At 31.6% G+C, this 25,434-nt stretch overlaps 1 protein-coding gene across 3 annotated transcripts in view; it reads right to left on the minus strand.

The window, feature by feature from the left end:
* Positions 1-25,434, minus strand: part of LOC126734700 (uncharacterized) — a 95,832-nt gene that overhangs the window by 16,713 nt on the left and 53,685 nt on the right. For 2 of the 3 annotated variants that reach the window (XM_050438418.1, XM_050438417.1), the window contains 10 exons: positions 21,258-21,467; positions 21,039-21,205; positions 16,146-16,283; positions 15,995-16,086; positions 9,595-9,750; positions 7,925-8,065; positions 7,681-7,802; positions 1,876-1,987; positions 1,685-1,816; positions 1,513-1,636 (listed from right to left, as the gene is read on the minus strand). In XM_050438418.1, the coding sequence (XP_050294375.1) occupies positions 1,513-1,636; positions 1,685-1,816; positions 1,876-1,987; positions 7,681-7,802; positions 7,925-8,065; positions 9,595-9,750; positions 15,995-16,086; positions 16,146-16,283; positions 21,039-21,205; positions 21,258-21,467 (1,394 nt within the window). The remainder of the gene's footprint in view (positions 1-1,512; positions 1,637-1,684; positions 1,817-1,875; positions 1,988-7,680; positions 7,803-7,924; positions 8,066-9,594; positions 9,751-15,994; positions 16,087-16,145; positions 16,284-21,038; positions 21,206-21,257; positions 21,468-25,434) is intronic. The other variant, XM_050438419.1, reaches the window with a different exon arrangement.

Below are 25,434 nucleotides of genomic sequence, written 5' to 3' on the forward strand. Positions count from 1 at the left end.
TATTAAAACAGATTGCTGCTATATCGACGAATTCAGACAGTAATGTACTAATGAAATGCGGTAGAAACACAAAAACGGACTTTTGACCCATTATTTCACATGAAAGTTCATCTCAGACCCATGAATCGTTGGCAATCGTAGTCAAATATTGTCTATTATCTGTAGATTGTTCAACTACGTAAGGAAAATCACTTTTCAAGGCAATTCAGACTGTAATTTACTAATGAAATGCGGTAGAAACACAAAAATTGACTTTTGACCCATTATTTCACATGAAAGTTCATCTCAGACCCATGAATCGTTGACGATCGCAGTCAAATGTGTCTATCGTCTGTAGATTGTTCAACTACGTAAGGAAAATCACTTTTCAAGGCAATTCAAACTGTGATTTACTAATGAAGTGTGGTAGAAACACAAAAATGGACTTTTGACCCATTATTTCACATGAAATTTCATCTCAAACCCATGAATCGTTGACAATCGTAGTCAAATGTGTCTATTGTCTGTAGATTGTTCAACTACGTAAGGAAAATCACTTTTCAAGGCATTTCAGACTGTAATTTACTAATGAAATGTGGTGGAAACCCAAAAATTGACTTTTGATCCATTATTTCACATGAAAGTTCATCTCAGACCCATGAATCGTTGACAATTGTAGTCAAATATTGTCTATTGTCTGTAGATTGTTCAACTACGTAAGGAAAATCACTTTTCAAGGCAATTCAAACTGTAATTTACTAATGAAGTGTGGTAGAAACACAAAAATGGACTTTTGACCCATTATTTTACATGAAAATTCCTCTTAGACCCATAAATCGTTGACGATCGCAGTCAAATGTGTCTATCGTCTGTAGATTGTACAACTGCGTAAGAAACATCACTTTTCAAGGCAATTCAGACTGTAACTTACTAATGAAGTGCGGTAGAAACACAAAAATGGACTTTTGACCCATTATTTCACATGAACGTCAATCTGAGATCCAAAAATCTTTGACGACCGTTGTGAAAGTAAAGAAAATATTTTTTCAAGGTGAGACTGTAATGTACTAATGAAATGATAATTCTGAAAAGGACAAGAGACTTCAATAAAGTTCTGGCATTAAAGTTCTTGAAACCCCCATTCCTTGAAACTTAAAATGTTCCAATTAAGCTTGGATTTCATTGGATAATAAAAATAATCTTCTTCTATTTACTATATGACTATCTGAATTATCTAGAAATTGCATTTTTTTCTAATGATCTTGGAGACTGACGATATAACCCGGAAAAGTGAAAACGGTTTTACTGTAACTGTCTAGATCTTTCGGAAATTGTGTTTCTTTTGCATTATAATTTACCAAATTACGTAGAAAAAACATAATTTTATTTCCATCCGTAAGCTATATAAGAAAGTGGAAATAACTAAGAAATCTTAAATTAACAAAGCTTCATCAGGCCATAATGCTCCTAGGAGAGTCACAAACTTGCTATTCACAAATTTGACCATATAAATCCCTAGTTCTATTGACTTACCCTAGACAACAACGTAGAAAACAAACTTTCAGCCGTTAATATTTCAAATCCGTCGTCGTCGTCCTCCTCGCCCGAACTGACCGAATCGTTGTGGTCCAGGGTGGCTTTCTTAGGCCTTATCCTCCTAAAAACCTCAAATTTAATATATTAAAATTATCCAAAAAAAACGTACCTTAGCCTATGCATATGACGAAAACCGTCTTTTTTCGAGTCTTCCGTGTCGCTATCCTTGCCGAAGGAACTGTGCCTGTGCAAATTGGCGAACGGCGATTCGTCTTCGGAATCTCGATCGCTCAGCAGGGAGCTTAAAAGGGATTTAAAAAATGAAAATTTAAATAATTTGCATAAAAATAGAATTCTTACTTTAGTCGTCTAATGCCACGTCCAAATTTGGGTTTGTTTCTGTTGGTCATTGTGCTGTTTGTACTTGCCGTATCGCTCGGTTCTAAGCTGCCCGCCCTGGGCGTTACATAACCTGTAAATATCGAGATTCGTCATAAATGCTTAGGCTTCTAAAAAAAAGTTACTCCCTACAATTGTTGATGAAATATTCATCATGAGACATTATAACCTCTTCAGACCCCAGGTATCATATATGATACGTTGAGATTTTATTTTCTCAAACAACAAGACGTATCAGTGGCGATGCCCACTGGCAATGCTGTTTATATTTTTTTCCGCACGCGATTTTGACATTTTGAGGTTATAATTTTATGCGGTTTGTTTACGTTTGGACTTGTGTTTCTTGGACCATGGTTTTAAGTAGAAATAAACGTGTGAAATAAAGTATAAAAAAATTAATTATTTTGTTTTGTTTAAAATATAGTTTGTAGCTTGCAGAATTACGATTTAATAAAAAATTGTGAAAAAAGTTAAAATTTCGGATGATTTGGAGAGTTTTAGTTAAGGTATCATTGGTGATACCTTGGGATTCTACCGATTCAGATATATATTATATTATTATTTTTTAGTTGATAAAAACTACTTTTAGTTTTTATTTTTTGATGATAATATTTTTGTTTTAGGACCTTTAACACAAAAGGAGCTTCAAGATTTAGCAGACATCATTGATTTGAACCAGTCGGATATCGGAGAGCTGTCATCAGAAAATGAAGAGGAGGACCTGACAACGCATTTTGCTGAAGATGAAGAAGATCAACAAACCGACTCTTCATCATCAGACGATGACCTACCTTTGTCCCATTTTCTCTCAGCAAGAAAAAAAAGTTGGGGCCGAACTGCTAAGCTAGAGGTACATTCTTTTCCATTTTTGAACGATGCTGCTGATACAAGTACGTAGTAATAAATTACAAGTAAGTAGTAAATAAAGAGTTAGAGTACCCCATCAATTATTTAGAAAAATACATTTCAGACGACTTTTACGAACATATTGCACTTTACACAAACATGAGAGAAGTAAAGGATAAAGGTCCTTCTTTCGAGACTATTTCTGATGAAATAAAAATGTTTTGGAGTGTCGATATTAATGGGAATTTACGGACTTCCAAGAATTCGGATGTTTTGGTTCAGAGAAATGAGGGTTCCCATGATATCTGATAATATTACCAGAGACCGATACTTTGGTTTGCGCTGTCCTCTGAAACTTGTAGAAGATGACAAGATATCAAGGGAGCAAAGGAGTTTAGATTGACAACACCATTTTGTAATGACAACACCAACTGGAATTCCTTTGGATTTTTACTTGTACGAAGGAAAGGGCTCATCACTAGAGTCAGTGCTCACTCCTGTACCAGAGAAGCTTGATATAGGTGGCAGAATAGTACTCAAACTAACTGACACTTTACCAGCTGGTGTTTCAGTTTACACTGCCAGATATTTTACATCTATTCCACTAATAGATGCATTATTGTCCAGAAAACTAACCCTAACAGGAACCATAATGCTAAATAGGCTTCCAAAATTTCTGGTGAAATTCATAGATACTATGAAAAACCAGTTATTGGTGCAAAATCTGAAAGTTTTAAATTTCTCATTGTCTCAGAAACTGAAGTGTCTAAATAATTAACCCAAGTCAAGAATACGGCTGTTGGTTCTGATGGAATACATGTAAATTTTTTAATACTTTGCTGTCCTTTTATTTTAAAATATATTTGTCATCTAATAAATAATAGTATAGCAAATTCTGTTTTCGATATTGTGCCAATACCAAAAACGAATATTGTAAAGGGTTTCAATGACTTAAGGCCCATTTCCATTCTTCCTATATTGTCTAACGTTATTGAACGAGCCCTGAAGAATCAAATTGTAGACTATGTGGAGTCTAAATAGTTCGCAATCAGGTTTTCGAAAAGGTTAGAGTTGTGCTACGGCTCTTCCTAATGTAACGGATGACATTTTTAGATCTATTGATAAAGGTAATTGTACTATTCTGATTCTACTCGATTATTCCAGGGCATTTGATACTATAGATAATATACATACCATAGTATACGTCATTATTAGTCTTGGAATATCTTGTTTTTCATCAGATTCAATCAGATTAATTCAGAATTATCTTATGAATCGCCAGCAAAGGCTGGTTTTAAATGACAATAAATCATATTATCTTGGTGTTAATTCAGGTGTCCCTCAGGGGTCAATTTTAGGACCAATTCTTTTTATTCTATATACTTCCCAATTTCCTAAATTTTTAAAATACTGCAAAATACAAAAGTATGCAGATGATACTCAAATATATTACTCTTTTTCGCCCTCGTTACTGGTTCATAGTTGTCTCTCTGTAACTGAAGATCTAAACACACTATACAAAATTTCTAAAGACCATGCTCTCCACTTGAACCCAAGTAAATCCTTTGTGATGTTTTTTTGGCAGACCTATTGATGTAAAACATCTGATTAAAAGAGTTATATATAAAGATTGGCGATGAGATTCTTTGTTCATATTTTTTCTTTATATTTCTATTATTCTTTTTTCTTCATATTTCTATGTGCATTCAAAAAGGTATAGGGAATCTACGTGCCTTATATAACTCCAAACATTTCCGTAATCAAAAAAAAAAAAAAAATGTATGCGATTTAATGGTTCTCTCTGTTTTGATTCATTGTGATGCTGCTTATGGACCTTGTTTAACTGCAGAGTATTGTGAGAAAATAGAAGGACTTCAAAAATATTGTTTAAGATTTATTCATGGTATTCGCCGTAGACAACCAACAAGTCATAAACCGGAGGCCACCGGGCGGGTAAATATGAAACAGAGACGTTTTATTCATAGATGTGTATTGTATCATAAAATAATAAAGTTAAAGTCTCCTCAATACTTAAAAAATCCAATTCAAGACAAATGTTAATACCCTTAATTTGCGATTCAATGGAATCATCATACCTAGAGATCAATCCGCAAAATTCGAGAGATCTTTTACATATGACCGGGCTAAAGTCTTTAATAGTCTACCCTCTGCTTTATCTCAGCTTTCTCTAACCATATTAAAAACTATGTCTCGTCCTGGCCCCAATCTTCTTGATTTAATAGCTAATTCCGCCAATAATCAAATCTTGTATCCACACATCATCTAGTTTTATGATAGACTATAAAAAATAAATTTTTCTTCTTGAGTTTGTTAGCTTTAGGATCTTTTTTTATTTTACTGAAGGAGTGTAAGTCTACTTCTCCTTTACTAAGTGTATAAATCAGCTGAACAAATTATGTTCAAATGCACTCTTGCATTTTCATTGTATATGTATATACTTATACTTGAATAAAGATTATTATTATTTTAAAAGAGATGAAGTTGATTATGAAAACCATAAAAGAAAAAATTAAATTTAACCTTTAACTGCTCGCACTGGTGTAAAAAATACACCAAATTGGCGCCAACCGCTGCCGATTCCATACGATCACCTTTTTCGGCGTCACCGAGCTAGCTATGCTTCGCTCGATGTGTCTTCCAAATGCAGTGCCAATACGGTTTTGATCGCCTAAGTAGAAGGTCGAATATCCCGAGATTTTTGTCGTGGTGTACAGAATACACCAACGCGAGTAATTATGTAAGTACATTAAAATAATATATTTTTTAGTTTTTCAACAAAAAAATCGTTTATTTTGAAGTGTGTGCATATGTAAATATTATTAGTAATGGATTTGTTTTGAGTATGATTAAATAAAAATTTAAATAAGTCGAAAGTAAAAATCTAAGTGGGAGTACAAGATTACCTCTGTTGGTGCCACGAAGGTGCCTATACACGTTTGTATATTTAATTTATATATTTTTTATTTTCAGGCATCGAATAAAGATAAAAAATCCGAAAAGCTTAACCCAAAATGAATTGGAAGCTGTGGCCCAGGTTATACGTGATACGGATTCCGAAGAAGAAATTGGCGGGGAAGGTGACATATCTGATGAAAATGAAGATATAGAGGAAGTTAAACACAATTCAAACTCCGAACAAGAAATAAGCGAGCAAGAAGAACAAGATGAAGTGGAAGATGATCAAAGTTCAGGCTCCGAAGATGTTCCTCTCTCCGTGTTAGTGGCCAATAGAGAAGGTCAGTATGTTGGCAAGGATAAAACAACTATTTGGTATAAAAGTTACCCTATGTGTAAATCTACTAAACCCAAAAGCAAAAATATAATAAAAATACTACCAGCGCCAAAGCAATGCGCCCGTGACATAACTGATGAGATGAGTGCTTTCTCAAAAATTGTTGATGATGAAATGATTGAACATATCATTCAGTATACTAATTTGGAAATTTCAAAAGTTCGGGCAAATTTTAATCGAGAAAGAAACGCAAAGGACGTTACAAAAACAGAAATGCTTGCTTTTATCGGGTTATTGTTTTTATCTGGATGTAAAAAGCAAAATCACACCAATTTTTTGGAATTATGGACCAAAGACGGAACCGGATCAGAAATATTTCGAGCTTGCATGAATTATCAAAGATTTCTTTTTTTGCTTGCAAATATTGGATTTGATGACAAAGGAACAAGGAACGAAAGAAAAAAACCGATAAGCTGGCCCCGGTGCGATTTATTTTGGACAAATTTGTTTATAATTCAGGAAAAAACTACTCTCTTGGTGAATTTATGACCATAGATCAAATGTTGATTGCATTTAGAGGGAGGTGCAGCTTTGTCCAGTACATAGAGCTCTACTGTGGAAAACAACCAGACGGTCAATACAATCAATTAAACTGGCCAACTGCCATAGTTCACCGATTGTTGGAAGACCAGAAAGGAAGTAACCGGAATTTAACTTGCGACAATTGGTATTCAAGTTACCCTTTGGCACTGGAGCTGTTACAAGATAAAATAACGTTTATCGGGACTCTAAAAAAAAAAATAAACGGGAGCTGCCAATAGAGTTTTTGCCAAATAAAAATAGATTGGTTGGGTCATCCATTTTCGGATTTCAAAAGGATGTAATAGTTTCAAGTGTCCAAAAAAAAATGCGTTGGTTTGATTTCTACTATGCACGACGACTCTTCCATTGACCCAGATACCAACAAACCTGAAATTATATTGGATTATAATATCACAAAGGGGGGTGTGGACACAGTGGACAAAATGTGCAATACGTTTTCTGTTGGAAGAACAAGGAGATGGCCATTGGCTTTTTTCTTTCAGTTACTAAATATAGCAGGAATCAGTAGCCAAAATTTATATAACGCCACTCATCATTATTCTCCTCACAAATACAGAAGACTTTTCCTATCTAGGTATAGAAAAGCTCAAGTAAACGACGCAGAGGAAGAGCGACCCAGAAAAATCAGAGAAAGATGCTTCATCTGCGGCAGAAAAAAGAATAGAGTTACTACAATTACACGCAATACAATACAGTAATACTTTTTGTGTAATATTATTTCTGTTCATAATCATTGATTGTTTGCCAAAAATATGCACTTAAATTAGGCAATTATCTATTACACGTATATTTATAATTCATAGAGTAAATAAAATAAAACAAAAACAAATTTAGACCATAAAATGCAATGGTGTACAAAGTACACCGCGCGAGTAGTAGCGTGAAAAAAAAGTGCGCGAGTAGTTAAAGGTTAAAGATGTAGAGCGAAAGAGATTATAACCCTCTCAAGGTAATTATAATTATAGTAGTGTAATGTTTGAAACATTCAACGAAATTAATGTTGGTATTTTTCAGCAATAATCTAATACTTAATAATTGAACTTGAGGTAAAAAAGGTTGTTTACCTCCACCCTCAACAGCGATCGGTATAATATACTCCCTGGCCGACTTCTTAATGGGATCTCCGATAGCGGATGTGGTTTCTGAGTCGGAATCTTGGGTAGATTGCCTTGAAAGACTGTTGGACCTAACAAGAGAATTAGGACATAAAATATTTGTGTCAAATCTAATTAAATTGATGCAAAAACTCGGTATAAATATAAAGAGTGCTGTTATTATAGTGCAATAATTATTATCTATAATATTTACCTAAGGGATATGTTTGATTTTTGAGTCTGGAACGGTCTGGGCACCGGAGGTTTAGCAGGCGGTGATTGTACTGTAGTTTCCTTACCATTATCGAACGCTATCGGAATGATCCTTTCCTTGGAAGATCTATCGTCGTTACTTCTAAAATAAATAAAAAAAAAAATCAGTGGTGCATTTGACTTATATGTAAATGTGTATACATACAGGGTGTCATTGAAATGGTGTAAAAAAATTCGGGGGGTGATAGTACTCCTAAAAATTTAAAAAAAAGTTCCTATAACTATAGGGTGGAAAATGCATATTAAGGGAGTTAGGGGCACTGAAAGGGTAAATTTAAAAAACGGTTTTTTGAAATTGTAGGCTTAAAAAACGAGATAAAATTTCGAAAAAAATCCTCTGCCATAAATTTTGACCCAAAATCAAATGGTGATACTGAAAAATAATTTGGAAAATCGGAAAGGGTAGTTTTTGCAAGGGTAGGGGGTTAATTCGTGAATAACTTTTTTTAGGTTATTTTCTTCGCAACGTGGGTTCATTTTTTAAAAACTACATACTTTTTCCTACAAAAAAGGTACTCTTGTTGCACATCGCCCAGAACGATGGTTTTCGAGAAAATTGAAGGCAAAAAGTTTGCTCTGATGGGCTGCTAACTGTAAACCAAGTTTTTGAGAGGCGTTGGATAGGACGTGGTGGTCCACAAGCTTGGCCAGCAAGATCACCAGATCTTAATCCATTAGATTTTTACTTCTGGGGCCACTTGAAAACTTTGGTTTACTCAGTGCCGATTAATACTGAAGAGCAACTACGTCAACGCATTATCGACTGTTCCAATCAAATTCGTACAACCCCAGGGATATTCCACAGGGTACGCAGATCATGGAGAAGAAGAGCAGATGTCTGCATTGAAATGAATGTTGGTCACTTTGAACATTTACTATGAATGAATTAAGAAATGCATTATTTTAATAAGGAATTTTGGTAATTGGTTTATTTCATTTTTTAAAGCAATAAGATGTTTTAAAAATCATAAAATTTAGATTTTTCAATTAATTATTTAATAACTACGTGTTTACTTTTGAAACCCCATAACTTTCATAGGTTTATGTTGTTTAACCAGTTAGCAACCCATCAGAGCAAACTTTTTGCCTTCAATTTTCTCGAAAACCATCGTTCTGGGCGATGTGCAACAAGAGTACCTTTTTTGTAGGAAAAAGTATGTAGTTTTTAAAAAATGAACCCACGTTGCGAAAAAAATAACCTAAAAAAAGTTATTCACGAATTAACCCCCTACCCTTGCAAAAACTACCCTTTCCGATTTTCCAAATTATTTTTCAGTATCACCATTTGATTTTGGGTCAAAATTTATGGCAGAGGATTTTTTTTCGAAATTTTATCTCGTTTTTTAAGCCTACAATTTCAAAAAACCGTTTTTTAAATTTACCCTTTCAGTGCCCCTAACTCCCTTAATATGCATTTTCCGCCCTATAGTTATAGGAACTTTTTTTAAAATTTTTAGGAGTACTATCACCCCCCGAATTTTTTTACACCATTTCAATGACACCCTGTATATGGTGCACTCAAAGATATACATATAGACAACATCAAACATATAGACTATTATGTAGATGTGCGATTTGAAAGATAAGACAGGGATCATTAAAAATATGTACCTGGTATCCGGTGTGGCCGCACTAACAGGAACAACCACCTCACTACGTACTTGCGGTCTTGCGGCCTCCACGTTATGCGCCGATTCAGTGTGGAATTCCATTTGAGCTGGTTTCGGTGTTGGGTAATTAATTTGGATTTGGGCTTTGGTTGTTTTCCTGAAAAATCACCAGTTAATAATTATAATAGTCTGTTTATCGGATAAAACAATGTTGAATAAACGTTACCCTTGTTAGTTGGACAGTAAATTATATAGGGTATCCCGTAAGTAATGGTAAATAATTTAATAGCAGAGTCCTTTAAAAAAATAGCATATCAGCTTAGTAATATCAATGCAGGATTGTTTGAGCAATCGATTAAGAAAAATTCATGTATTAGTTTAAAAAATTATTTGGTATTTATTTTTAAACACTTTTTTATTTGTTTGTTGTTTGTAAGTAGTTGAATTTATTTATAAAATCGCTAAATGTAAAGTAATGAAATTTGGCATGGTGGCGTATCTTACTCGCACCTTTAAAAAAGTCTAATACAGTTTTTCTGTAAAATATACAAATATTTGAAAGTATCATAATTTATATGGGATTTTTTATTGCCAGCTTGGCGATGCACCACCCGGTAGTGGACGCCACAGCACAGCAGTTTAAACTTCGTAACTTTTTTAGGGTTGACATAATTTAATTTTTTATTTAAAATATGGATGTGCAAACAGTTTTGGTTAATAACAGTACACTTCAAAATATAAAAATATACAAATATATCATTGTCACAGTCAGGATTTAGGTTCTTGTCAGTTAATTTGATGAATGGTTATAGAATTCAACCTCACACATTTAGAAACGCTATCTATTATCTTTTATTGCGTTCTTATTTCTAGTTTTGTTGTTTACTGTTATTGCGTATGACATGGAAGTCGAAGACTTTGGCCCGCACGAAGTCCAGACTTTAACCTATTAGATTTTTTGCAAATAGCGGTAGATGAAATTAATGGTAAAAATATTAACTCATTTCGAAATGAGCAATTATTTTTAAGATTCGGTGATTTTTCAATAAAAGAATTTTAAAATGTATTGAGACAAATGGAGTTCGTGTGTCAATTTATCATTCGAAGTGTAATAAAGCAATTTAAATAGTTTATAAATGTAGTATTTTTAAGTGCATTGAAAACTTTGTGTAAATATTTCGAGGGGGTTAATTGTGGCTAGATTTTTGAAGTGTACCTTTTTCAAGCAAAACTGTATGCACAATGCAAATTTTAAACAAAAAACTAAATTATTGCCAAGCCAAAAAAAGCTACGCTGGTGGCGCTCTCTATGACATAATTTTAAAGATTTGTCGTTTAAAAAAACCATTGTCCAAATTTTCTTAAAAACGTAAAATTAATGCTAAATTTATGGCCTTAATTGAAAAAAAATTACATTAAGTTTATCATTTCTTCAAAGTCACTGAAAAAACACCCATACTTCTCATGAAATAAGTATTCCTATTAATTGTGATTCAGATCTTAAGTGTGACGATTATTCTTATATAATTACTATTAATCACCTTGCTACCATGAATTAAAATATGGCTTTTGATCAGCATGATATTAATAAAGGCAATGATATTTTCTACAATAATCTCTATTTTGCTATCAAAATGTTTGTTCCGATTAAACATCTTAAATCATTCAAATTTCCTACTTGCATCTTGTTCTTTAAAAAAATACTGATTAACTGATTCTATGGATTATGTTCATGTTTCCACTTTGAGGAATCAATGTAAAACTTTTCGTGATGAATATTTTAGGTCGTTTATAGAAAGATTAAATATTGAAGTTCTCATGAACCTTCTTCATTTTGGATATAGACTAATGAAATACTATCAATAAAATTACCTCAGAAAATTAAAATAAAAATAGCTTCAAATGCCTGGAAAAATGTATATCTTCCAGGCATCTGGACATGTTAATCGTCAGATTTCCTCAGTAACTTTTAAGGAAAAATATCTTCGAGTGACTGAACGAGTTTAGTTGTTATTTCAGGCAACTGGTAAACAGCATTTTCAAATTTTCTCGGAAACTTCATATATAAAAAATATCTTCAACTGCCTGAAAAAATGTATATCTTTATTCCAGGCATCTGGACAGGTTAATCATCAGATTTCCTCAAAAACTTGAAAGGAAAAATAAATTTAACTTGCCAGACGAGTTTTTATGTTTAGTAGGTTTGATTCATACTCTTACGGCAAGTATATGGAATCCGAGGATGCTGGTAATGCTTAAGGTATCGTGAACTTATTTGCCGGGTATTTTAAAACAACATACAGGCAACTTGTGAGCAAGGCTCCTGAATCTATAAGTTTGATTACAGTCTAAATTTAAACTGCTTTCCTTATTTGTTGTTAGACATATATGTATATTTAAATAGAAACTCTTTTTGCCTTGATGGTTCCCATGTGTTTTTCTTAAATATTGTCTGTTTACTCTGAGTAAGTCTTTGCATCACGTTTTCAATCTTTTTTAAATTCCTGATTATTGTATTGTAAGCTTTTTAACACCGATTCATAAAAATGTCGATAGAACTAATATTGCTAACTATCGACATATACAGACATATTCAGTCTGTAATTCTTAAGCTGTTCAATTTTCATGGGACTGTAAGCGTTTTTTTAGTTATCATTAACATGGTTTTTCTCAGAGTAGGTCTACAAAGGCTAACTTTTTGACATATCACTATGATTTATGCTCAAAATAATCCATCTAAAACCTGGAAATCTCTATCCAACATTGGCGTTACGACTTCCAAGATCTACAACTTGCCTTCTCATCTATCCAACCCTGATTCTATAAATAATTATTTTGGATCATTTCTACAGAATGTTTCTACCAAAGGTACTGAAAAAATCAACTTTTACAAAAATAATACATGGAACGAAAACTTATCTTTTAATTTTACTCTTTCCACTACAGAAGCTATCCATAAAGCTATACACTCAATAAAACCAAATGCGCAAGGTACGGATTATATATCTGTTTCCATGTTAAAGTTATGTAGCCCCTGTAACACATATATTTTACATATAGTCAATTGCTGTATTGAACAACAATATTTTCCCAATTCTTGGAAAACAGCAATTGGCAAACCATTAGCGAAAATTAGGAATCCAGCAGCTTTATCGGATCTTCGAATTGTAATCATTTTGCCAGCACTTTCAAAGGTATTTGAAAAAATCTTATACGATCAGATGTATGCGTTTGTGACCGATCATCATATTATTCCGGATAACCAATGTGGCTTCCTTAAAAACTCTAATACATCTACTGCCCTAGCATTGGTTACAAATAGCATTATCGAGTCAAACGATAAGGGACTGGCCAGCCTTTTGGTCTTATTAGACTATTCAAAGGCTTTCGACATTCACTTCTTTGCGCCAAACTTCACTATTACGGGTTTAGGGATGAGTCTGTAAACATTATTTCTTCTTTTCTGAGTGATCGATCCCAAAAAGTTTCGTACAATACACGTTGCTCTGAAACAATGAAATTTCGATCTGGTGTGCCCCAAGGATCAATTCTGTCTCCGCTACTTTTTATATTATATACTGCTGATATTCTTCAATCTACTAGTTACTGCACAGTCACTGCTTTCGCTGACGACACACAGCTTGTATACAATTTTGACACATCTAACTACGTCGATGCGGCGCAGAAGGTCAATCTGGACTTGGAAACTATTAGAACATTATCTTATCAGCATAATCTGCAACTTAATTCAAGCAAGTCAAAACTTTTATGTATTGCCAATAATAAAAACAGCAACATTATTAAGAAAAACGTTGATATTGTCTTAGATGGCTCAAAACTCCCTTATGTTACTTCAGCTAAAAATTTTGGATTAATCCTCGATCAAAATTTACGTTACAGCGAGCACGTTAAGCATTTAAATAAAAAAATCTTTCCTTTCTCTTAAATTAATATACATTCAAAGACATTCGCTTAATTTTAGATTAAAAAAAATACTGTGTGATCTGAGTCTCGTCCTGAGCCATTATTCGTACTGTGATTTTATATACATGCCATGTCTTCGATTAGTAGAAAAAGAAAGAATCCAAAAAATGCAAAATTCTTGTTGCAGATTAATATATGGTATTAAAAGGAATGAACATATGTCACATAAAATAAAAGAAACTAAATGGCTTAACATGTCAAATAGGTGCAAGCTTCATTTAGCAAATTTTGTACACAAGATTGTTACAGTACCAGTATCAACTTCTTCAATAATAAAACTAAAAAATAAGTTTATCCCTAGGGGTAAAGTACATAATTTGAAGATAGGAAATAAAGGATTCTTCACCATGCCTACATTTAATTCTACTTTTTACAAAAAATCTTTTCTGTTTAATGCTATTGAATTATATAATAATATACCTAAAGAGTTTAAACTTTTAAATGTAAATAAATTTAAATATAAATTTAGGGAATATCTATTTCAAAAACAACCGTAGGAGGGCATGTCATCATGTACATTGTACATACAGTCCTTTAGCCTTAGATTTTATATGAACAAACAAGATTCTTATTATTTCATAAAATTTATTGTTTAATCATATTTGATTTTAAATGGGCTCCTGCATCTATAACCTTACATATTGTTTATATATTCTTAATATTAAATTAAAATACGTACTACTTTGTTGATCTCTCCCGGCAAGACTCATTATTGTTATGTTTAACCTATAAGTATTATATTATAGTTTTATGGAATTTTAATTTTATTATTGTTAGTTTAGGTAATTAAAAAAAAACCATATGCTATTTTTTCTTTTTGTGGTTAAGTTAGAGTAGCCTTTAGGGCTAGACTTCGCCATTACTTTAAAATCTTGTATTTATAATGTATATTTATTGAAATAAAAGTCTTTATTATTATTATTATTATTTGTTTAATGCTTTTAAGAGGTCTGTATAGGATGATACAGACTTCTCAACAACCTTTGAACATGGTCATGGCCATCTGCTTAGGAAGATTGAGGTTATGAGCCTTGGTGAGACTTTGGTCGAATTTTGTAGCCGTTTTTTGACTGGTCGCACACAGTTAGTTCGGATAAATAATTATATTTCTAATGGCATTGAAGTATCTTCAAGCGTGCCTCAGGCTTCGCATATTGGCACTATATTTTTAATTGATGCTAATTACATTTGAATAATTTTGGCCAGTGATGTAATAGCAACAGTCCGGAATTGAAAGTGTGCATTTATTTCGTTTGGTTGTTCTAATAAAATTATTAATATACAATTAACAACGATGAACTTAGGTCAGTTAATACAGTTAAAGATTTAGGTGTTCTTTTCGATGCCGAATCAATTTTTTACCGCACATTTTGAAAATGATTAGCAGGAGAGTATGCATAGTCTTGGATTTATTACTAGAAATAGTAGAACTAAAGTTATTATTCTTCATAATTATTACATCAACTATAATGCTATCAGTGTCCAGTCTGATGTGCCTAATCTTGAAATCAGACCGCATTAATCATCGGATATCATTGTAGAAGCAATTCTTTTCAATATCTGTCAAAGAAAGATTAACTCCCAACTAAGAGTTTTTTTCCAGTCACTAGGATTTTGTGTTTCTTTAATAAACATAGCTTGGATCCATTTTCCAGCGGCCTGCGCTCCTTGTATAGTGTTAAAATATTTTTGGGTGAATTTTTAGCTTTATTAATGATTATTTGTTTTAGTTTAGGTTTCGAAGTGTTTATCTTGATAGTTTTTTCGTAATTCTTGTATTAAAATATTATTTTGCATTATCCAATATCATTTCTGTAAACTGGCTGCATATTTAAATTTGTTAATACGCCAAAGGTTCCTTTTAAAGACTTGGTAATATTTAAGGGGGCGATTTTATGATTAATTTAAAGAAAAAAACATTTCTATAAATGATTGTCATAAATGTAACTTTTGAGATACAAATGAAACGATGATATAATAAAATAAATGGAAAAGATTATTTCAGTCTAAAAAATACAAGAGGGTAGAAATAAACTGATGTTTTTCTTGTATAATTTGACAAACTACCCTAAAAAAACACTATTGCCAAGACTAGTCTTGCGTTTTTCAAAGTCCTACCTAAAAATCGAACAAATGACGCTCTGTATCTTTATCGCGCGACTGATAAAATTATCTTTTCATAAATTCTTAAATAAATCAATCGTCCTTTCGATTTCATGGTTAATTACTGTATTCTCAGTTAATGTTAGATTTTTTTTAATATCAACTGATTCTGGTCCTAAACACGTCAAAAAATTAAAATAAAAAGCACAGAAGATCGACTTAAAAAAACTTTTCATCAATACCTGAGAATACAGTAATTAACCAAGATTGATTTTGTAATAATACATTTTCCAAAAATAAAATATGCAACAAACCTTCTGGGTAAAGTTGCGCTCTTCAACGTAATTTCCGCGCTACTGGTTTGTTGTTGTTCCTCCGGCCCTTGCTGTTGTGGCTCTTCTTCAACCTTTTTTTAAAAAGGGTCATTTTAGGACATAATTTTATGATAATTTTAACGGTCCTTACTTGTTTCACCTCAGGCGCAACGGATTTGTTAGTTTCAAAGCAACAGGTGCGCACAAACGGTTTGGGGCCCATGGTTTGGATCGGCGGACTCAGTGGGGCAATCGTGCCGATGTTTCCGGAGGCCGATCTACCGCTCACCTGTAATTAAAGAAGCGGCAACCGTGAAATAAAAGATCGTCGATATCAATTTAGAAAATACATATTTAGGAGGAAGGGGTGTTTGTCTTTTTGTTATTGTTTAGTAAGGAAGTGAATTTGTAGGTAAGGTTATATATATGAGAGTAAATATAACCCTAATCGTTTTTTTTTTATTGCGGACGTTTTGGAAGTTCTTCGATCCATCATTAGGGTACTGTAAGTGTCTAGTTTGATGAACGAAAGCCATATATAGGGCAATAAAAATATCTTAGTTATATGTACAAAGGATTTGCCTGTAACTTAATTTGATCTTCGGATTAATTTGCACAAGAAGTATCAAACAGCTGGTATTTTAAGTGGCGCTCTAAATTGCTGTTTTTAAATATTTTGTTTCAGATCACGTCTAAACTGTTACTGGGCTAAGGGAGATATTTAAAAAAATTGAGTTTGAGAACAAAATCGGTAGACAAAAAGGCACTTTTCAAGGAAAATAATTTTTAAGAAATTTTTACCATAATCTTTGACAAACTGTGACCAATTTTCCAATTAGAGTATCAACTTGAAATATCTTTAAAAATATAAAACGGAGTTTTCTTTATGATTTAGTGAAACTTTGGGGAAATTTGGACGACTTTTAACAGACGTTTGAATTTTTTTGTACTGAAAATCCAAAAAAATGAGCACATTTCTTTGACATCATCTTTGCCGGCCTGTAAAAAATTGTCCAATTAGCATATCGACTTGAAATATCTTTAAAAACCTAAAATGAAGTTTATCTAACGATTTATTGGAACTTTGGGCAAATTTGGACCTTTTTTAAGGAAGTTATGGATTTTTTTGTACAGGAGCTCAAAAAATTGGGAAATTTTTTTGATCATCTTTGAGAGCCTATAAAAAATTATCTCTGAATACTGAACTCTTGAACTCTCTGAATTGAACTCTGTGGAAATTTGGACCATTTTAAAAAAAGGTATTCATTTTTTGTACTGAGAGTCTGAGAAAAAATGGGAAATTTTTATCAACATTTTTGAGCGCCTGTAAAAAAATTTCTAATTAAAATGTCGACTTGAAATATTTTTAGGAACATAAAATAAAGCTTTCCTAACAATTTAGAAGAACTTTGGGCCAATTTGGGCGATTTTTAAGGAAGCAATAGATTTTTTTATACTCAGGATCTAAAAAATTGGAAAATTTTTATCATAATCTTTAAGAGCCTGTAAAAAATTATCCAATTAAGATATCGACTTGAAATATCTTTAGGAACATAAAATAAAGTTTTTTTAACGATTTAGTGGAACTTTGGGCAAATTTGGACCATTTTTAAGAGAATTGTGGATTTTTTTTTGTACAGGAGCTCAAAAAATTGGGAAATTTCTACAATCATCTTTGAGAGCCTGTAAAAAATTATTTAATTAAAATATCGACTTGAAATATCTTTAGGAACATAAAATAAAGTTTTCTTAACGATTTAGTGGAACTTTGGGCAAATATGGACCATTTTTAAGAGAATTGTGGATTTTTTTGTACAGAGGCTCAAAAAATTGAAAAATTTTTACAATCATCTTTGAGAACCTGTAAAAAATTATCCAATTAAAATATCGACTTGAAATATCTTTAGGAACATAAAATAACGTTTTCTTAACGATTTAGTGGAACTTTGGGCAAATTTGGACCATTTTTAAGAGAATTGTGGATTTTTTTGTACAGAGACTCAAAAAATTGGAAAATTTTTACCATTATCTTTGAGAGCCTGTAAAAAATTGTCCCATTAAAATATCTACTTGAAATATGTTTAGAAACATAAAATAAAGCTTTCCTAAGAATTTAGAAGAACTTTGGGCGATTTTTAAGGAAGTAATAGATGTTTTTATACTGAGGATCTAAAAAATTGGAAAATTTTTATCATAATCTTTAAGAGCCTGTAAAAAATTATCCAATTAAAATATCGACTTAAAATATTTTTAGGAACATAAAATAACGTTTTCTTAACGATTTAGTGGAACTTTGGGCAAATTTGGACCATTTTTAAGAGAATTCTGGATTTTTTTGTACAGGAGTTCAAAAAATTGTGAAATTTTTACCATTATCTTTGAGAGCCTGTAAAAAATTATCCAAATAAAATATCGACTTGAAATATCTTAAGGAACCTAAAATAAAGTTTTTCTAACGATTTATTGAAACTTTGGGCAAATTTGGACCTTTTTTAAGGAAGTTATGAATTTTTTTGTACTGAGAGTTCAAAAAATTTCGAAATTTTTATGATCATCTTTGAGAGACTATTAAAAATTGTCCATTTAAAATATGGACTTAGGAACATAAAATACAGTTTTTCCTAACGACTTAATAGAACTCTGCGGAAATTTGCACCATTTTAAAAAAAGATATTGATTTTTTGTACTGAGACTCTGAGAAAAAATGGGAAATATTTATCAACATTTTTGAGAGCCTGTAAAAAAATTTCTAATTAAAACATCGACTTGAAATATTTTTAGGAACATAAATCAAGTTTTTTTAACGATTTAGTGGAACTTTGGGCAAATATGGGCAATTTTTAAGGAAGTAATAATTTTTTTTATACTGAGGATCAAAAAAATTGGGAAATTTTTATCATAATGTTTGAGAACCTGTAAAAAATTGTCCAGTTAAAATATCGACTTGAAATATCTTTAGGAACATAAAATAAAGTTTTCTTAACGATTTAGTGGAACTTTGGGCAAATTTGGACCATTTTTAAGAGAATTGTGGATTTTTTTGTACAGGAGCTCAGAAAATTGGAAAATTTTTACCATTATCTTTGAGAGCCTGTAAAAAATTGTCCCATTAAAATATCTACTTGAAATATGTTTAGAAACATAAAATAAAGCGTTCCTAACAATTTAGAAGAACTTTGAGCCAATTTGGGCGATTTTTAAGGAAGTAATAGATTTTTTTACACTGAGGATCTAAAAAATTGGAAAATTTTTATCATAATCTTTAAGAGCCTGTAAAAAAATTTCTAATTAAAACATCGACTTGAAATATTTTTAGGAACATAAATCAAGTTTTTTTAACGATTTAGTGGAACTTTGGGCAAATATGGGCGATTTTTAAGGAAGTAATAATTTTTTTTATACTGAGGATCTAAAAAATTGGTAAATTTTTATCATAATCTTTGAGAACCTGTAAAAAATTGTCCAGTTAAAATATCGACTTGAAATATCTTTAGGAACATAAAATGACTTTTTCTTAACGATTTTGTGGAACTTTAGGCAAATTTGGACTATTTTTAAGAGAATTGTGGTTTTTTTTGTACAGGAGCTCAGAAAATTGGAAAATTTTTACCATTATCTTTGAGAGCCTCTAAAAAATTGTCCCATTAAAATATTTACTTGAAATATGTTTAGAAACATAAAATAAAGCTTTCCTAACAATTTAGAAGAACTTTGGGCCAATTTGGGCGATTTTTAAGGAAGTAATAGATTTTTTTATACTGAGGATCTAAAAAATTGGGAAATTTTTATCATAATCGTTGAGAGCTTGTAAAAAAGTGTCCTAGTAAAACATCGACTTGAAACATCTTTAAGAACATAAAATAAAGTTTTCCTAACGATTTCGTAGAACATTGGGCAAATTTGAACCATTTTTAAGGTAGTTATGGATTTTTTTGTACTGAGGATTAAAGAGTTTCCAAAATATACAGGGTGTTCAATGATGAGATTAAGAGCTCGGAAATATGTCTTTTTTTAATATAACTTAAAGAGGATGGTAGCATTTTCGGTTATATCGGTATAAGTGGATGCTAACTAGCTTATTTTAAATAGGACATCCTATATATTTTTATTTTTTTATATTATATAATCTGAGGTATACTTTGGTGAAACAGTTTTTGAGATATTGACAGTTAAAGATGTTTTTTATTTATTTGAGGGGCCCTAGACACAAGCCAAATCTTATTTCAGAAAACTATTTAATAAAAGTTAAAAAAATTATTATTACTATTTAAAATAGTATGTGAAATCCCTTTAAATTTTACGTAGAAACTGAATATTTAATAATATATATTGTGCCCCCATAAAATAATGCTTAACACCTATGTAAGATTTAGCAGAAATGGATATATAAAAAGTCTTAAAAAAAGAATCGCCTTCTGCCGCATAAAATCAAATTCCTACTTTAGATACTCCTACTTTTTCTTTAAACACTAAGGAGATAATTTCATTATACAGCTGAGATTTATAATACGGTGTACTATTACGGTAATAAATTGGGAAGCATTTGTATAGTAAGTAAGTCCTTTTCCTTAAGAATTTTTCCATAAAAGATAAGTCCTCAGATATTATTTCAAGTAATTTCTCTTGGCTTCGTTTTACGCTTTTTGGATCGTGGAAAGATTTGTAATTATTATTCCCGGATATAGGAAAAAAGGGTATCCAAATAAGGGCAGCTTCAGTTGAAGCAAGAAATTCAAAATAGCTTTTAGTGCCTGGAAGAGCTAATTTATTACTTAAATTGTCTGTAAGGATTAGGGTGAAATATCACGAAGTAATTTAAAAAAATTAGCCCAAAAAGCCTAAAATATTTAAGAAGCTATTTTAAATGCCTAAAAGAAATAAATTCGATAATTCAAAAACCTTTGTGATGAATAAATATATTGACCACAAACCGACGCCAAAAAACGTTTAAAATATAGCCACCTTACCTATAAATCCACTTTTCTAACTTGTATTTTGCCCGACATAAATAACATGGACGAAAACATTGAACTAAAATACTTACTCCGAACGGTACCGGCGGTTTTCTCATAATGCAGGGCCGAGATTTCGATTTTCTCGCTCCCTCTTTATCTAAAGCGCTCGAAATTATACTCACTGCGTTTTTCACCCTCTCTTGTCGACTCTCTTCCTTGGGAATCTCTTCTTTTACCGATTCCGCCTTGACCGGTTCTATTATAAAACCCAATTAGTCACTAATATAAACCGTAATACCTAGTAGTACCTTCAACTTTATTAATTTTAGGCTTTAAGTCCACTTTTTTGCTGCTCTCAGCCACTTTAGGAGCTTCTTCCGGTTTCTTTTCCTCCTCGGACTTTTGTTTGTCGATCAGGGTCCTCTTGGGGGCCTCGTTTAATTTCGTTTTAATTGGAGCAGTCGACGTTAGGCTCGATTTCCGTTCAAACTCCTTTTTAAATCCGTCTACAGACACACCTAAAATGTCTTATTTTATTAAAAGGGTAATAACAACGAATACATTGAGTGATTTAGTTGTTATATTTGGTTTAAAATTGTTGAAGCAATCGTTAAAATAATGCAAAAAGTATTATTATAGCGGGGTTAAGATGATTATTTAAAAGGTTTTTTTTTTAATTGTACGGTATTTTCTTGAATAAACTTGATCTGTTTTTCACCGCTGTACAGGGTGTATTTCCCAGAGTGTATAGCCCAAATTCAGACTCAACTTTGAGGCAAGATTAACGTTATCTGGACCGCTTTCTGTATAAAGGAACCAACCCACCTAATCACATAACTGAGAAAAATTGGGAAAACTTCTGTATTCAAATAAAAATTCTAGGTTAAAGTTAATTTCTTAATGACTTATTTTATGCTTAGATATGTTTTATATTTACTAAGTTCTGTGGGTTGCTTAAGTTTTTTTTTATAATATGGCAGAAAATAATTATGTTTTTGTGGGTTGGTTCTTTTTTGCAAAATAATAAAACCATATGTTAATTAAATATTTATATTAATTATTCTTAAGAATACATCTTATAATTGCCACAAATAATTTTGGTTAATTACTATCTGTTTCCTCTAAATAAAAATCGACAGACCCACTAAAGCCATCTACGTCGTCATCTATATCTTTGCTCCTATTAAGGTTTTTATAAAAATTTTTGCAATCCTGTGGTATAAGATGTAATACAGATTTTATATCTTGTAGTTTTGGAGCAGAAATTTCCTTACCATTTGCCCACATAGGTATAAAACAAATCTTTAAAGGTATTGGTGTTAGGTCTTCCAACTTGCCTTTTTTTATGTCTACTTCAATGTATACCTCGTCCTCAAAACTTTCTTTAAAAAAGATAGAATGTCGTTGGCTTCTTTAAATTAAAATTTCTCGGGACTTAAGCCAGCTTATTTTTTGTTTGTTAATATCCGTTTCTCTGTTACAAATTGTTTTTTCAATTTCTGAAGTTGTAAAAAAGTCTAAGGATTTCATACGTGTGACCACAAAATTGTTTTCCGTGCGACATTGTTCCATAACTGGAATATAATCATCGGGAAGATACTGAACCGCATGGAAATTTTTCCAAGAGATGTATGAGTCTCTAGTAAAGTTTTCATTATTAAAACCATCTTTATGTTACGGTTTTGCCCTCCGCAAGAGTCGGACCAAAGAACTAATTCTTTAACATTAGGGCTGACTTTTTCCATAATATGCTTAAATAAACAGGAGCCTATTTCCTGGGCTCCGCGGCCTGCTTCATTTTCCAACCAAACGTAAAAGTATCCTTTATTGTCGGATCCACTGTGCACACCTAAATTGTATAACCATAGCTGCCTTTTACAGAATAAAATACCCGTTGGCAATCTTGGTAAAGGTAGGGTTTTTTCAAGGTCAAAGGTCAAACACTCAAACCAATCGGTATTTTTTGCTTTAAGCATATCCTCTTTCATCCATTTTCTTGCATTTTGCCAATTTTTTATATGTAATTCATGTTCTGCTTTTAATTCCTCCTTTTTTTTACTGTCTAAAGAATTATTTATGTTTGCCTTAAATGTATCACAAGAGTTACATGTATCTTTTTTTAAAGGCTTAAATTTTAAAGTAAATTCAGACAAAAATATACAACAAAACTAATTTCTCGGTATTTTTTATACATCAATGGAAGTGTCATTTCTGGAGGCAAAAATTCAATATTAGAATTTGTTTCTCTTCTATAATGACTTTTGTATTTTGGTATTGAATTTTGTTTTTTCCTCCTTGTTCTGATCCTCTCTTATCAGTAATACTACCATTAGTTCTTAATTTTTCCAATGCCGTGTTAACTCTCTTTGTTGAAATGCCTAACGTCTTCATAAAGGTCTCACGATCACGGATCTTTTCAAAAAAAGAATATTTAATCAGTAAAAAGGAACCAACCCACTTGGAACTGTTTAGCAGATTTCTATATTTGGAATTTTTATTTGTTGGTTGGTACGGCCGCGATTAGAGGTCACCACTGCACTGAGGGTTGGATCGATTTTGCAGATTATTTTTAGGTGGATCAGATTTTTAAATATCTCGATTTTTTTAATTTTGTGGGTTGGTTCCTTTTTGCAGAAAGCGGTCCATTTAATATCTAATAAAATGCTAGTATTAAGTTAAATACTTCAGAAAATATAACGATAAAGCTGGAAATTGTAGGTTTTGTTTTATTTTTTTTTTATATAATTATATCTTTGTAGAGAGAGAAATTTAAGAAGACTTTCCTCCTTTTAAAAGAGAGTCGTTTAAAAAACCTGTTTTTCATACAGACCTCTATTTTATTGACCTATATTAATTAATATTACATATTTAGTTTCATTTTTTAAATTAATTTTTTTACACTGGAATGATCACTATAAAAATCAATATTCATATGCCTGGACTATAAAAATTATTAATCAATTCTTAGCTACAAGAAATATTAAAAAAAAACACTAATTCCAGACTTGAGAATGACCATTAAGTATCTAATTAATATTCGATTGCCTGAACTGTAAACATTATAAATCAACTCGACTGATTGGACTGAAAAAAATAATAAATCATGAGCTTAAAAATTATGATTGAAGCGTCTTAATGATGAATCAGTATTCAACTGCCTAGAATATGGACATCAATATTCATATGCCTGGACTATAAAAATTACGAATCAATAATTAGCTACAAGAAATATAAAAAAATCACTAACCACAGACATGAAATTGACCATTAAGTAGTATGTAATTAATAAATCGATATTTATTATTATATTGTATAATTTTGAAATTTCGACTTTTTGACTCAATTTATTCATCTTCGGGCAACATTTTTCACTACTACATTTCAAAACCCGATATATATATATATATATTGATTGTCATGAATATTAATACTATATTATACTATTTATACAATGAATTAAGCATTTCTACGTCGAAATTATTTGCAAAATCCGCGGAGAATCTTGGAAATATTTCTTATAAGAAGCAAGTTGATGATGGTCTCGGAGAACCAAAACGTTGAATTTAAAAAATCCGAAAAATGTAAAAAAGGTTGTGCCAGTATGCTGGTAGTAATACAGACCTGTGTTTCTTATTCATTAAAATTCTTTAGTTTTCAGGCAACTGTTTTTTGAAAGTCTTTTACTGCTTCAGATATGTGGTTCTCTGTTTATTATCCTTTTATTATATTTTTCTCAAATCTATTGAACTCACTTTCAGTCTCATTATTCTCTATCCTTTAAATACAATCTACCTCGTTCTTTAATTTTGTCAAGGTACGGTCTGACGTAACCCAGAAATGACAGTTATTCGAGATAAATGAAATTATTAGGAGTTACTTCCAGGACTTCGAAATTATTCCCTACATTTTCCAGGCGTATTTAAATAAATAAATATTTACCCCAATACATCCTACATATAATTCAGAAATTGATATGCCAATATTTGGGAATATGAATGTAATGTTCCTAAAATATTGGATTGATATATCCCTAAATAGATTCCAGGTAAAACTGCCTGGAATATGAAAAAAAATGGACATCAACTGCTTGAAAAAATTATATATTTAAATAGCGAAGAATTTTAATAGGAAGAGCAACCATTTTCTTAATAGGTCAATATTATCAGGATTTTTAATGATTTTTAAAAACTAAACTAAGTAAATTAAACATGTGCAATGCCTGGAATATAATTTACAAAATATTGTTGATAGAATAATGTCTTATTTCTTTCAGGAATATTAAAAACACTCGAAAACCCAGAATGGTATTATCCAGGGCCATTGAATATATGAAAACATAAATAATATCGTGTTTCCAGGATATTAAGGACGTTTGAAGTCCAGGCATTTGTGTGCCTAGAATAACTCTTTTACTACCTATAAGTCTCTCACAGGTATTTGAGTTACATGGAAAGCCTGGAATAATAATTTAAATACTATTGTGCC

The sequence above is a fragment of the Anthonomus grandis genome, chromosome 3, assembly GCF_022605725.1.
Source record: "Anthonomus grandis grandis chromosome 3, icAntGran1.3, whole genome shotgun sequence".
In the NCBI taxonomy this organism is placed as follows: Eukaryota; Metazoa; Arthropoda; class Insecta; order Coleoptera; family Curculionidae; genus Anthonomus; species Anthonomus grandis.